Source organism: Phocoena sinus, chromosome 1, assembly GCF_008692025.1.
Source record: "Phocoena sinus isolate mPhoSin1 chromosome 1, mPhoSin1.pri, whole genome shotgun sequence".
Lineage (NCBI taxonomy): Eukaryota > Metazoa > Chordata > Mammalia > Artiodactyla > Phocoenidae > Phocoena > Phocoena sinus.
The window spans coordinates 54608880-54623309 of NC_045763.1; the positions used below are offsets into that span (position 1 = coordinate 54608880).

The 14430-nt window shown below is 51.2% G+C and overlaps 1 protein-coding gene across 1 annotated transcript; it reads left to right on the forward strand.

Annotated features, from left to right (window-relative positions):
* The first annotated feature begins 10369 nt into the window (after positions 1–10369).
* FOXD3 (forkhead box D3) lies at positions 10370–11815 on the forward strand. The gene has a single exon (XM_032654223.1). The coding sequence runs from the start codon at positions 10370–10372 to the stop codon at positions 11813–11815; it is 1446 nt and encodes a 481-aa protein (XP_032510114.1).
* Positions 11816–14430: the final 2615 nt, after the last annotated feature.

Consider the following 14430-nt stretch of genomic DNA (forward strand, 5'->3'; position numbering starts at 1 on the left):
GTGGTTAAGAGCCAAACTGCCTTCAAATCCTGGCTGAGTGACCTTCCTCGTTTGTAAAATGGGAATAATTACTGTTCGTCCTCACAAGATTGTTATAAGGATTAAATAAATACATGTAAAGTACATAAGAGAGCACCTAGCACATAGCAAGTACTTAATAAAATCACTTACATCATCCTGGAGGTGTGGAGGGGATGGGAATGTATAGATTTATTTTGGGTCACAAAGAAAATTCAGTTACAGTCTTACTTGGCAGGTTATGCTGCTTTAGTTTCCCTTCAGAAAACCTCAGGAGAGTGCAAAGAGAAGCCCTGATCCAACTGGGAGGCAATGAAAACTATAGTTAGTGGCACCTATATTTGTTTTAAGCACTTCTCTATCTATTAGTAGAAAACCTCCTGGACAGCTTGAGTATACTCTAAGTGTTGAAGTTACGTCTACCATGTATGGGGTGACCAAATACTTTATTATCCAAACTGGGACACTTCTGAGAATAAAATAGGCCCTAGATATAATTATACGTGAAAAGTAGGCTTAAACTGGAACCGTTCCAGGCAAGGAGCAACGAACATTTTGGTCATTGTGACTGTGGCACAAGTTCATAGAAAGAGGCGATATGCATGTTTTAATGAAATCAAACAATAACATTTTGCAACTGTGCACAGAATGAAGAAATGGTATCTACTTTCAATAACTGCCTTGCCGGAATTTGAATAATACCTATCAGAGAAGGCCAAACACTTATAATAATATCCATATAACAACTACACATAATAAAAATACATCTCAGAAACACTTGACCTTGTTGACAACGTTTATCTTTTCAAAAGTCCCTCTTCCTTGCTTCCCATGATCATACTTGCTCCCAATTTAAGCTCTATTTATTTTCTCACTTCCTTTTATGGGCTCTTCTTCCTTCTCCCCTCTCTGATATTCCCTTGGCCTTTTTCTCATTGCACACACTCCCATTTGCTGAGCTTACACACTCTCATTGCCTGAACTATCACACGAAAGCTGATGACTCCCAAGTCTTTATTTGTAGTCCCAACTTCTCTCTTAAGCTCTAGACCTGAGCTATCCAATATGATAGCCATTAACCACTTGTGGCCATGGAGCAGTTGAAACGTGGCTAGTTCAAACTGAGATAGCTGTAAGGATAAAATATACATCATACTTGAAAGACTTAGAAAAAAATGAATAGAAAATATCTCAATAACTTTTATATACATTGTGTATGCTTAAATGACAATATTTTCAGGTATATTGGGTTAAATAAAATGTATCATTAAAAAAATCAACTTACCTGTTTCTGTTTACTTTTCTAAATTTAGCTGTTAGACATACCTAACTAACATATATAAAAGTACATACATAACTCACATTTGTAGCTCACATTATATTTCCATTAGACAGCACTGCTCTAGATTCCTATCTCCTACTAATCATGTCAACTCTGAAATTCCACCAGCACCTCAAATTCAGTATGTGCAAAACTGAACTCATCAACTTCTGTGTTCAGTCCATTCTCCCCATCAATGATAGAGTGATATTGCTAAAACACATATCCAGTCACATCACTTCCTTGCTCAAAATTCTACAATAGTCACTTTCAAGATCAAAAAATAATAATAATCTAAGCCGCTCAATCTCTACCTTCAAGGGCTTACAGTGTCTCCTCTCTTACTCTTCACAACTAAACTGAAAGCTCCAAGAAGGCTGGGACTATGTCTCTCAATCAGAAAACAGGAAAAGGCAGACTTCTCTCGAGGCGCAGTGGTTAAGAATCCGCCTGCCAATGCAGGGAACACAGGTTCAGTCCCTACCGGGAAGATCCCACATCCTGTGGAGCAACTAAGCCCATGCACCACAACTACTGAGCCTATGCTCTAGAGCCTGTGAGCCACAACTACTGAGCCCGTGTGCCACAACTACTGAAACCCATGTGCCTAGAGCCCGTGCTCCTCAATGAGAAGCCTGCACACCGCAAAGAAGACCCAACGAGGCCAAAAATAATTAAGAAAAAAAAAAGAAAACAGGAAAATGCATCGCAAAGACACAATTCATTAAAAAAAATGTTTTTTGGAGTGATTCTTAAACCTATGTGTCAAACCCAGTTCTAAGTGTTTTGGGTATACTTAATCCTTACAACAATCCCATAAAGAAAGTACTATTATCTCCATTTTACAGATGAGGAAATAAGGAACAAAGAAGTCTAAGGGATGTGCTCAAGGTCACACAACTGGTATATAATGGAGTTCATAGTATGTCCTGGGAATGGAATACAGTCCCATGGGGCTACAGCATGGGGTGCAAATGAAACTAGAAGCTAAGCTGGAGCCAGATCATGGCACGCCTGAAATGCTTTCCAAAAGAGTTTGAATTTTCTTCTATAAACAATGAGGTTTTTGATCTGGGAAGTGATTGGCATGCTCTGACTGATATTTAAGGAGATAACTTGGGTAATCATGTGGATGGCTGAGGAGCAAGCAACTAGAGAGTTCCTCCATCTCCATACCAACATTTCCTCCAGACGCCCAAATTTCCTGTGTGAGAGTTACTGTGAACTCCTTCTCCCTTGTTAATCAGACACTTAGTACTATCAAGTTTACTTTCTAAATCTTTCTCCAATTCATCCTCTCTTCTCTAGTCCCACTGCCTTTAAGTCATGTCTTTATCACCTCTTACTGAGATAACTGAAATAGCCTCTTTACTACCTCCAGTCTTACTCTCTAGTTTATCCTTCACATGGCCCCAAAAGATTGTTGCAAAATTTCACTCTGATCATGCCAATCATAACGTTAAAACCCTTCAGTGGCTCCTTATCAACTTCAGGCTCTTTAGCACAATATTCAGGAATCTTCATGATTTCACTCTTGTCTGCCTCTACAGCGTCAACTCCAGCTACCCGCCCTCTCCAATTATTAAACGATTAGCTCCTCCTCTTGTACTGCATACCTCTGTGTCTCGGCTCGCTGGGTTCTCTGCCAAGAACTCGGTTCCTCCCTTCATCCACCTAACAGCAGTTAACTCATCATTCAAGACAGCTCAGGCTTTATTTCCTTTGGGAAACCTTCACACACCCCTCTTTTCCAGGCAGAGTTAGGTGTGTCTACTCTGAACTCCTGTAACATTCTATGATAAATATTTATACAATTAATTATACCACATTTTAACTACAAACTTTCTTTAATAAGTCACTCATCAGAGTGAGGCTGTGTCTTACTGATTTCAGTTACTGAACCAATATTTATTGAATGCTGCCAGCACGCCTCCCCCCCAGACGGAGAGTGCTTGGCTAGAGCATCCTCTCCCACTAAATTCAGCTGTATGACTTCCATCCTTCTCCCGTATATTGTACGGAGATCTACAAAAAGAGGCAGCCAGAAATATCTGCTTTGGACCCAAGGTTAAGAAAGTCCTTTCTTTAAAAGTGTTAGAAGGAGAAGAATTTAAATTTTAAAAGTGCATTTAATATCCCAGGTTTTCTCACATCTGTATGTATACATTTAGTATGTGACCTCTACTTTTTTTTTCTTGTAAATTCACTTTGCCCTTCTGAGAGAAAAAGTATGTATTATGATGGTGTTTCTATGTTATCCAAATGGGTCCCTTCCCTGGGATGTGACTGGGCCAGTGGCATAGTCTTCTTGAGATTTTGCCGAGGGAAGACTAGGCTGAAACTGAGGAGCCAGTTTAAATTTAAGTATCCTGTTGACCTTGTTCAGGAGGAGAGAGGAGAGAGGATTCCTGCATGAATACAAAAATCATAACCTTTCTGAAGGGCAGAGTTGTAAGACGTCTTCCAGGTCACCTGGGTGCTCTGGCTCATGCATAAGTAGGAAATGGACCCAATACTCCCCGCAGAGAATCCTTCCCTTGGTACCCAATCCTCCTCCACACTCCCCTCCCCCACCCAAGACTGACCCTCTTCGCAGTGTGTGTGCAGGCGCGGTGGCGACTGCTTCTAGAACCAGCCCTCACAACCTCCCTCTCCTAGCCAAGCTCCCGAGATGTCAAAGATTCTTAAGCAGGGGTTTTCCAACCTGCCACTGAGGCTAGGCAGGCGGGCCCAAGCTGCGATGTAGAGAATTCGATGTCCTAGCGACCTCCTCGGAGGAGTGGATCGAGTTAAATATAACCGCGCGAATGGAATGGCTCTAAAAATAAGGCAACAGCTGGCCAGTCCACAACCCAGTCCCGGGAAGGGCGGGGGCCTGAGTGGTCTTGCACAGGAAGGCCGCTCCGGGGCCGGGGCGAGGAGGCAGCAGCGTCCGCGGGCCCGGGCCGGAAGGCCAGCGGGGTGGGCGCGAGCTGCCCAGCGTCTGAGAACCTCCACCCGGCGCGGGCCCCGGGGACTAGACTCAGGGTCGCTCGGTGGCCTGAGGGGGAACTTTTGAAAGACTTAGAACCCCGGCGAACTTGCCTGGACGTCACGAGGTGTAAAGGCTGGGCGCTGAACTCCGGCTCGCCCCGCCGCCAGGGGGAGCTGAGCGCGAGAGGAGGAAGCCGAACCCTCCAGGAGGCCGGAGCGTCGCCGGAGATCCAAGTGTGGGGGACGTGCGGCGGCGGCCGCGCACGCACACGCGAGGCTTCCGCGGCGAGTGGCGCTCGGGCCTTCGCGCCCCCCACGTTCCCAGAAGGACCTTCCCGCGCGAGCCCCTCGGCCCTGCTCCCTCCCGCGTCAGCGCCCCAACCATCAAGGCAACAATTGAAACGTTTTCAAAACGGGCTATTTATTTGCTCCCAATAAATCGATCCGCAGTGATTGAGAAATCGATGTGGCCTGGGTGGGCAAGTCGCTCTCGGGGAGGGAAAGGCACTTCCGCCGGGCGCCCGCGGGGAGGCCGAGGGCGGGTGCCGGCTCGGGAGAGGTCCCGCCCGGGCCACACCTGAGGACCCGCCACCTGGGCGCGGGGGCCTTGCCAAGACGCGTTCCCTCGGGCGGCGAGGGGCGCGCGCCCGCTGCCCGCTCTCCTCGGCCCCTCTCGCCTTTCTCCCCAGCGCGCCTGGGAGGCTGGGGTCGCCAGCGGCCGCCGCGCCGCTCCGAGGCTTTTGTTGCTCCTCGTTGGGCTGAATGGGGGTTTGTAAAGCGGGACAGATAAAAATGAGCGGCATCATATTGTTTGACAGAATGATCCCATATGATGAAGTGTCGGCTCCGAAGGGGGTGAAAATGGTGAATTCCTAAAAACCCAGCCCTCGGCTCCTCCGCGAGCTGCCGGTAGCCTGGAGGGACCCAGCGGACAGCCGGGCCTGGCCGCATCGCACCAAACCGGGTCGAGAAGACTCGAGCTTTCAATGCCAAGTCATTTTTAAACCCCAATCCTGCCCAGGACCTTTCTCCTCGCGGATGAAAAGAACAATTTTCGAGAGAAAGGCTCGTTTTGATTAAATCTGACATGCTGCTGATAACTCCATGCTAATGTGAAATAATTAACATAATAGCCATAATTAAAAGCACGCTAACAATGCCATAAATTTATCACACAATTTTACTAGCTTTCTGCCCCTAACTGCTCTCTCATCGTTAATTAAACGTGTTGCCTTTTACAGAATGGATGTTTATACATTTCCAATATAAATAAATTCGAAGCCATCCTCTCTCTCTCCCTCTCTCTTCCTTTCCCTTTGGTCTCTCGCCATTACAAGGCACTTCTTGGCATGGGCCTTGAGTGGCGGACACCTTGTAAATAAATGAAGTTTTGAGATGCATGTACATTAAATTAATCTTTTTTCCCGCAACCCAGAGATCTGGAAAGGTATACAAGGGTGGAAATAGAAATAACTTGGATGCGTTGGGGACCCGGATATCATCTCAGCCCTTCCCACCTCCCTTGGTGGCGGCCATCCAGGCCGAGGCTGATAATAGTTTAACACATCTGTGAAGATTGTCAAGAAAGAGCCGACTTTGGTTTTTGCGGGGTGAAGAGGGGTATATTCCAGATGGGCTCCACCCACGTTTTGTTTCCCCTGCTGCAGAGGGAGGGTGGCTGCTCTCTGTGGGAGTCGCGCCCCTCACTGCGCTGAACGTGGTCCTTTCTCCCCGTATTGCAAGAAAAGCGCACACGCGCCCGGGCGTAAAGATTTATCTCACCTCGGGCCAACGATTTATTCAAACCATTGGCATAGTCTCTGACTTAAAGGAGTCGGAAGAGGGCACCTGGGTTCGCTTGGGCCTGGCGAGGGGTAGGTGGGCCATTGCAGCCTTCCGCAGACTCTGACCGTGCCCGTTGTCCTGTGTTGACCACTTAAGAACCCAAATTGAGTTGGAATTAATTTCCCCTTCTCCGTCATAAACTGTTCCATCCACTATGTCTCCCCCACCCCCATCTCACCCCCCAGGACACACATTCTAAATCTCCCCTCCCCCAGACGTCTCAATTTCCTTCCAATCGATCCGGACTCCACTTTTCCTGTTTCCTGTTGCTAGAACCTCGGTCCGCTCCACCACCACTACCAACCCCCGCCCCCAACGGCCCCGGTCTTGGCGGCTTCCGCAGCTGGGTACCACGGACTCTGCCCGCCCCAGGAGAAACGGAGGGAGCCTCATTACATTCTCTTTGGCTGAAACGTTTCAAACATTTGAACAGGTGAGACAGCTGGCTGCCATCTTCTTTAAATCCCTCCGGGGAAGTTTGCTTGTTGTGACCCAAGTAGTCACTCTCACTCATAGTAATTGTTTGTGCTTGTGTGTTTTCATTCTACCTCCCCAGTAACCCTCTGAGACTCAGAAAATGTTTATCCACATTTCTCTTTCCTTCCCCCCCCCCCAACTAATATTTCCGTTCCCTCTATCACATCTTTCTTCCCCCCACAAATGTGTCCCTGTCTTTTTGTATCCGTCTCACTTCTCCCATCTCTGTCTGTTCTAAAGTTTGGCGGTAACTGACGACCTGTGGGCTTTTAGCTGCAAGCTGAGATTACGCGGCAAACAGGATTTACTCAGCCCGGAATCTAGTCGGCCTAGGACAGGACCCTGCACCTCGTCGGGCTCGGGCCCTTCCGCCCTGGCGGCGTCCCGCGGCGATGGCAGCGGGAACCTTCCTGCCTCCCACCTGGGCTGCCGCTTAGCCTCCTTCCAACAACGGGAGGTTGCGCGGCGCTACTGTCCGCCGGAAGGAGGAAAGGGCGGCCGGCTCCCTAGCCTAGAGAGGTCGCGGGAAAATCCGCCGCCTCCGCTGGAAATCGATATTCAGCCGTTGGGCCCGCACGGGTGCAGGACGTGGGGGCCGCAGCCAGTAGGTCCCGCACGTCTCATCATTTAGCTAATCGAGTCGAAAAGTTTCTGTAAGGGCCAGACCCGGCATCAGATGGTAACACTGATTGAACAAGAGATTAGCACCATAGATCGCTAACCGAGGGGAAGCGTTGCTTTTCACGCTACGCCCCGTAATTAATGGTATGAATCAATTAATTTGACTTTTATTGTGTCGAAGGATAAAAGCGCAACAAATGGAACTGGAGGCTGGGAGCTGTTCACCTCCCACCCCTTCCCCCAGGGAGGTTCCAGAGACACCGGGATATGGACGGATTGGGCCAGGTCTTGGCCGAGGGAGGCTGAGAGGCAGAAACAGCGGCGCCGAGAGAGTCCTGAGAGCCAGCCCTGGCGGGCAAAGAAATCGAAATTAGGCTCATTTGGAGGATACTTCAAGAACACTGCGGAGGGCAGCCCCTGAAGCCGTCACCCTCCCGCACGCACGCACACACACACACACACACACGCGCGCGCACGCGTCCACGCGGGCCCAGCCTCCTAGGCTGCGGTAGGGCTCCTGCTGCGGCCCGCGCCTGCCTCTGGGGCTCTACAACCGAAGATGAGCAAAAGGAATTTGTGAATTTGCGAATTTCGCTTTCTTTTTCGTGTACTTCCGACCTTCCTTTTGTAATTATTGGTTTACTGGGATAGTTGCAGCCGGGACCTCCGCTGCCGGGGGGATCGGTGGGCAGCCAGCTCGCCGCTCCGGTCGGTTTCGCTGGAAGCTGTCTAGGTGGTATTGTAAACGGTTCGGAGCCTGCGGGCCACAAAGCGGTGCAGCTGCGGAAATGAACCCAGATGCATTTTAGGGTCAGGGGCAATCGGGGTTTCATTTAGATACAGAAAAACCTTGGAGTTTCGTGGGCGTCTCAAGTTGGAGTAACTGCCCCAGCTTCAACCAGAAACATCCTGCGAAGTGGGGATCCAACGCGCTAGTGTTTTAACCGGGAAATTATCTAATGAAAATTAAAGTCAATCTGTGTGTTGCACTGCCTATAATGAAGAAAGTTTACGTGTGTGTCTAGGCTAAGGAAAGAGAGGGGTCGTAGGTGAGAGACAGGGAATCAGAAGTACTAATGTATCAGTTTCTTAGTGTCTTCTGTAAATATTTCACTATTTTCTCTCGGACCATCTGCCCTTGTGCTCCTTCTGGTGAGGCCTGCATTCCCCTCGCAGGCCTCAGCGGCCAGACTGGGCTTGGGTTCCAAGAGCCCGCCACACCCGGTAGGCACTCGCGGCTCGCAAGGAGGCTGCCTAAAAATGCGGGAGGGGAAGAGGCGGCCCATCGCGGATTCACCCGGTCAGGAGCACTATTCTGAAGTGCGAGGTCCACGCACCCCAGCAATGCAACGCACCCGGGTAGGTTTGCGCCCCCGCCACATCCCAGTTAAATGCCCACAGTCTTTCCTACCATCACTGACTTTCCTTGACAAAGAAACTCGGTGCTCACTGGCCGCATCCTCCTCCACCTCCTCTGTTGCCGGTTTCTGAGGAAGTTAAATCTTGGAGGGTTTGTCTATGCCCTGAGGAAAAAGAATCCACGTTAGTTAGCAGCAGTGAGAGCCTAGCCCGCTGGCAAGCTCGGGGCCGGCCCCGCTCCCAGGAGGCTGGGCCTGGGCGCCTGCGAAGTCACACCACCCGCTCCCCGCGTTGTCTGCCCTCGCAGCCTGGGCGCGGCGTCTAACCTAGAGGCCCGAAGCCTCTTCCCGGCCCCACTCGACTTACCCAGGCCGCTGACAATCCCGGCTCCTTCCCCAGCGCCTCATTTCCGACTTTTTCACATGCTAAGTCGTTTAACAACTCCGAGCAGCTAGTTAGGGCTTCTTTATTTATAGGTTCCCTGTTATTTTACGTCTTTTTTATTTCTCTCGGCAACTATTCTAATAGATTAATCAATAGCCATTTTCTGACCTTCGGGAACCCCAACTGATGCTGCTGTGGCCGAGCGGGAAAAATAAAAAAAAAAAAAAATATATATATATATATACATATAAACACGCCCACATCGAGCCTGGAAAGCGAAGGCAGGACCGGGTGGTTTGACTTTAGCGGGAGGAGGAGCGCCTCCCCTCAGTAGGTGTCTCCGCCGACTAAGCACTGAGGCAGGAGGGGCTCTTAAGTCCAATTAGCAAGACAGAGCCGGGGCGCAGCCCTTACTCTTTAGAGCTAAAAAGAATCAAACAAAAAACAAAACAGAGACTACTAAGTTTTTCTTTACAAAAATAATAATAACAACGGGATGGGAATCTTGTCCTATGTTCTACGCCCAGTCCTTGCCTAGGGAGCGTTGGCAAATGGGGGAGAAGGGAGAGGGGGCGGGTAGGGCAGGGCAGCGGAGGCTCGGGTTCGGCGGACGCTCACAGGCCCACACCCTCACTCGTTCACACGCACCCATCCGCACTCACACCCACAGGCTCCCTCGACCCCCGCACCGGGCTCCAGCCCAAGGTGGGGTCTCGGGGCGGACCAGGGCGCCCTCGGGACCCGCGGGATGCTGGCGCACGGTGCGGCGCAGAGTTGCGCGTCCCTCGTCCCTTTGTTGACAATTCTCTCAACCAACTTGAGTTTGGCCGGCTCGGCGGCGGCCCTGACGTCACACACGGTCACGTGGCCCCGCCTCCCGCTGGATCTTTAAGTAGAAAGTAATCTATCAGGCCAGTCCTTAAAACGCGACTTTCGACTACGGGGGCTTCAGCGTCCCTGACACCCCCTCCCCCCGTTGCCCCTGCCCGTGCCCTCCCGAGCTGCTCGGCGCCCGGCGTCCCGCGCCCGGGCCAGGGGCAGAGGAAGGCGGGCGAAGTGAGGGGGCGCGGCGTGGAGAAGCCGCCGGGGCTGGCAGCGGCAGCGAGCGCCTAGTACCGAGCGCCAGGGACAGCTGGAGTTTGCGGAGCGCTGCCACTGGGGGCGGACGGCAGAGCCCGCTCCGCGCGATGCCGGGCCGCCGAGTGTGAGCCAAGCCCGGAGGGCCCCGAACCACCTACGCCCCCCTCCCCTCTCCCAATCCCCCATCTTTCGGGGTCGCCCAAAACCCCTTTTCTGAGGTTGGCGACAGCCCCTGAAGACGCCCATCGCGCACCGCTCCTTCCCCGCCGCCGCCACCAACCCCGAGGAGGAATGACCCTCTCCGGCGGCGGCAGCGCCAGCGACATGTCCGGCCAGACGGTGCTGACGGCCGAGGACGTGGACATCGATGTGGTGGGCGAGGGCGATGACGGGCTGGAGGAGAAGGACAGCGACGCGGGCTGCGATAGCCCCGCGGGGCCGCCCGAGCTGCGCCTGGACGAGGCGGACGAGGTGACGCTGGCGGCCCCCCACCATGGGCAGCCTCAGCCGCCGCACCAGCAGCCCCTGGCACTGCCCAAGGAGGCCACTGGAGCCGGGGCCGGGCCAGGGGGCGAGGCGGGCGCGTCCGAGGCCGACGGCTGCAAGGGCGGCGTTGGCGGCGAGGAGAGCGGCGGGAGCGGTGGCGGGCCTGGCTCGGGCAGCGGTGCGGCGGGAGGCCTGGCACCGAACAAGCCCAAGAACAGCCTGGTGAAGCCGCCCTACTCGTACATCGCGCTCATCACTATGGCTATCCTGCAGAGCCCGCAGAAGAAGCTGACCCTGAGTGGCATCTGCGAGTTCATCAGCAACCGCTTCCCCTACTACCGGGAGAAGTTCCCCGCCTGGCAGAACAGCATCCGCCACAATCTCTCGCTCAACGACTGCTTCGTCAAGATCCCCCGTGAACCGGGCAACCCGGGGAAGGGCAACTACTGGACCCTGGACCCGCAGTCCGAGGACATGTTCGACAACGGCAGCTTCCTGCGGCGCCGGAAACGCTTCAAGCGCCACCAGCAGGAGCACCTGCGTGAGCAGACGGCGCTCATGATGCAGAGCTTCGGCGCCTACAGCCTGGCGGCGGCGGCCGGCGCCGCGGGGCCCTACGGCCGCCCCTACGGCCTGCACCCTGCGGCCGCGGCCGGCGCCTACTCGCACCCTGCTGCTGCGGCATGCGCGGCGGCGGCCGCGGCGCTCCAGTACCCGTACGCTCTGCCGCCGGTGGCACCCGTGCTGCCGCCCGCCGTGCCGCTGCTGCCCTCGGGCGAGTTGGGCCGCAAAGCGGCCGCGTTCGGCTCGCAGCTCGGCCCGGGCCTGCAGCTGCAGCTCAACAGTTTGGGCGCTGCCGCGGCCGCCGCGGGCACGGCGGGCGCCGCTGGCACCACGGCGTCGCTCATTAAGTCCGAGCCGAGTGCGCGACCGTCGTTCAGCATCGAGAACATCATCGGTGGGGGGCCCGCGGCGCCCGGGGGCTCGGCGGCGGGCGCTGGGGGCGCCGGGGTAACTGGGGGCACCGGGGGTAGCGGGGGCGGCGGGGCGGCGCAGTCCTTTCTGCGGCCGCCCGGGACCGTGCAGTCAGCAGCGCTCATAGCCACGCACCAGCCTCTCTCGCTGAGTCGGACGACGGCGACCATCGCGCCCATCCTGAGCGTGCCGCTCTCTGGACAGTTTCTGCAGCCTGCAGCCTCGGCCGCCGCCGCTGCCGCCGCCGCAGCGCAGGCCAAGTGGCCCGCTCAATAGGGACGTGCCGGTGGCCGGGATGCTGGGCCCGGTGGCGGCCTCGAGCGTCGGCTGCATTTGCAAGCTGCGCGCCCCGCCCCGCTCCTGGCCCCCCTGCCCAATCCTGGACTTTGTCTCTCTTCCATTTCCTCCCTCCAACCCGTCGACACCGACCTTCGGCGGCCTCCACCCGGTCCTGCATACCTAGGCTGGCGGAGCAAACTCTCACCGCGCACCCGCGGGGAATAGCTTTCCGTACAGGTAAAACCGAAAACCGAATTTCCGAAAATGTACCCCGACGGCGCCTGCTCTCAGTACCTTGGGGATGGGAGGGAAATTGTTTGTCTATATTTGTATAAAAATTATTGACTTTCCTTTTGGGGTTTTTATTTTTTTAAGAAAAAAACAAATTCAGTAGATTTAGAGCTCTGAACTTTCATTTTTTCTGAAGGTTCACTCTCCGCAGTTTTATGTGAGAAAAAAATGTATAGAGATGTTGGGAGATTTTAAATATTAAAAAATTTTCACAAGGCGAAAAGTGTCATTCTATTATAAAAGTCTGTTTATATATGAATGAATATATATGGTATTCTAAATGTTATTCCATCGTGTTGTACACAACTTTGTAAATAAAATTTTTAAAGGCTCAGCCTAGTGTTTTATTTAGGTGTCTGAGATAAATGACAAGATTTTAAAATAGTATTTGCATTTTATTTTTCTCAGATATTAGAGGAGTTTCAAGGAATGACCTTTTCAAACTTTGCTAATTCATAATTTGGGTGTAAGAAATTTTAATTGGAGAAAGAATATACCTAATTTGAATTGTATTAATATTTTCTTTTAGTTTTCATATAAAATCGGGATGTTGGTGGTGATCTCTTTCCTATCAATTCATTAAATCAAAATGACTAGATATTTCTGAAGATAAAGTAAGCTGCCATTTAAAAAACCAACCTAATTCTAAACATCAGCACGATTTAAATATTTTTTAAATACAAGACTTTATCTTTCACAATGAAAACTTCTCAAATGAGAGTTTTTAGTTGTTTCAGTTATCCTTTCAAAAGAATGTTAATTCCAAACATCTCCCTCATTTTAGCATTTAAAGCCTTGATTTTTCAAACTGTTTATTTTCATCCCCTAAGTGGAAATGGTAATAAACCCAATTAACTTTTTAAATATATGTATGGCATTTTAAATTTTGCAGTGGAGTTGTATTACCTATATTAACCTGATAGATAATACATAGTTGTTTTATTCTTTCATAATATTTTCAAGTAAGGTACCTCTTTTCTATGATAGTAGTCCACAACATAATTTGGATTTCTGAAGGATTCCTGTAGATGCTTCCTCCAACCCGCAGCTCTTCCGAAGGCCAAGAAATAGTGGCCTTAATATCCTTTGAAAAACAGATGCACATCACCCCATTTTTTAACCTTTTTAAAAATACCTTAGGCTAGTTTAGTGTGAAATGCGAGATCACAGAGCAGGAATGGGGAGATGTCATTGCGGATTATTTTTAATGTGCATTTCAGCTGTTGCAACCTTAAGTATTAAGGTAGAAATGAAACATCTAGACGCGGGAAGCCGGTTCCCATCACCAATAACATATCCTCAAATGGCATCAATTCTAATTATTTCTTAATTAATTTAGCTGTTACAATTACGTATGCGAAATCGCTTTTTTAAACTGGAGCGGGTAGCAGTACTGTCACCTCGGCCCTATGCGCGTGCTGTTTGCAAAACACCGCCAGTCTCTGGCGCTGGCGTTCACCTCGCCTCCCTGGTCGCGGAGATGCCTCTCGGACGCTGATCCGAGCTTTATTTCCCTGCTGTCGGCGTGGGCTGGGGAGTCACTTTAAAAGATCCTTCTTCGCAAAAACCGAATCGGTCTTCCTGGTAAACAGTAAACATTATTGTGTCCTGAGTAAACATTCCTTCTGGATCAGAGTCCTAAAATAAAACAAGCTGCCGGGGGTGAGATCGTTTAACTTGATAAACAAGAACTTGATAATCAACCGCCACCGAGAGGAGCAACAGTTACCTTCACGGAGAAGAGATTATGGACCACACAGTCTCCGGGTGGGTCCCTTCTAATCTCTTTTTACAAGGAAAAATAAACAGATCTAAATTTGTTTGTGTGTTGCAGCTATAAAAGTAACAAGTTGTTTCACAGTTGTGTCTGGCTAATCGGTTTTTACACAAACAGCAAATGGTACATGATTTGTGCAAACACATAGAGGTTATTTCTAAATTTAGCTGACACCCCTGGGAAAAGGGAAAGGCAGGGCTTCTTGAATTCACTTTTAGCCTCAAGAAGCTGCTGATCCAAGGCTTCTAAATGACATTGGATAACAGGGGCCTCATTCCATCCCTGATCCTTTGTTACTTATAAAATTACTCGCTCATATTTCCGCGCATAGCAGCAATACCGGCCGAGCCTGCGCCCGCAGCGTGACACTCGGCCACAAGCTGCCGCTTGAGATTCGCAGAGCTTCCCACCCCCCTCCCCCGATGCATTAGGCGGTGGAGTGTAGAGGAGAGATTCCCCCGGCAACTTTCCTTCCAAACACTTATCAACCTTGAACTAGAGCCTGAAGATGGTCCCCCTCCTTTATTTCTTGGAGGGTAGGAGA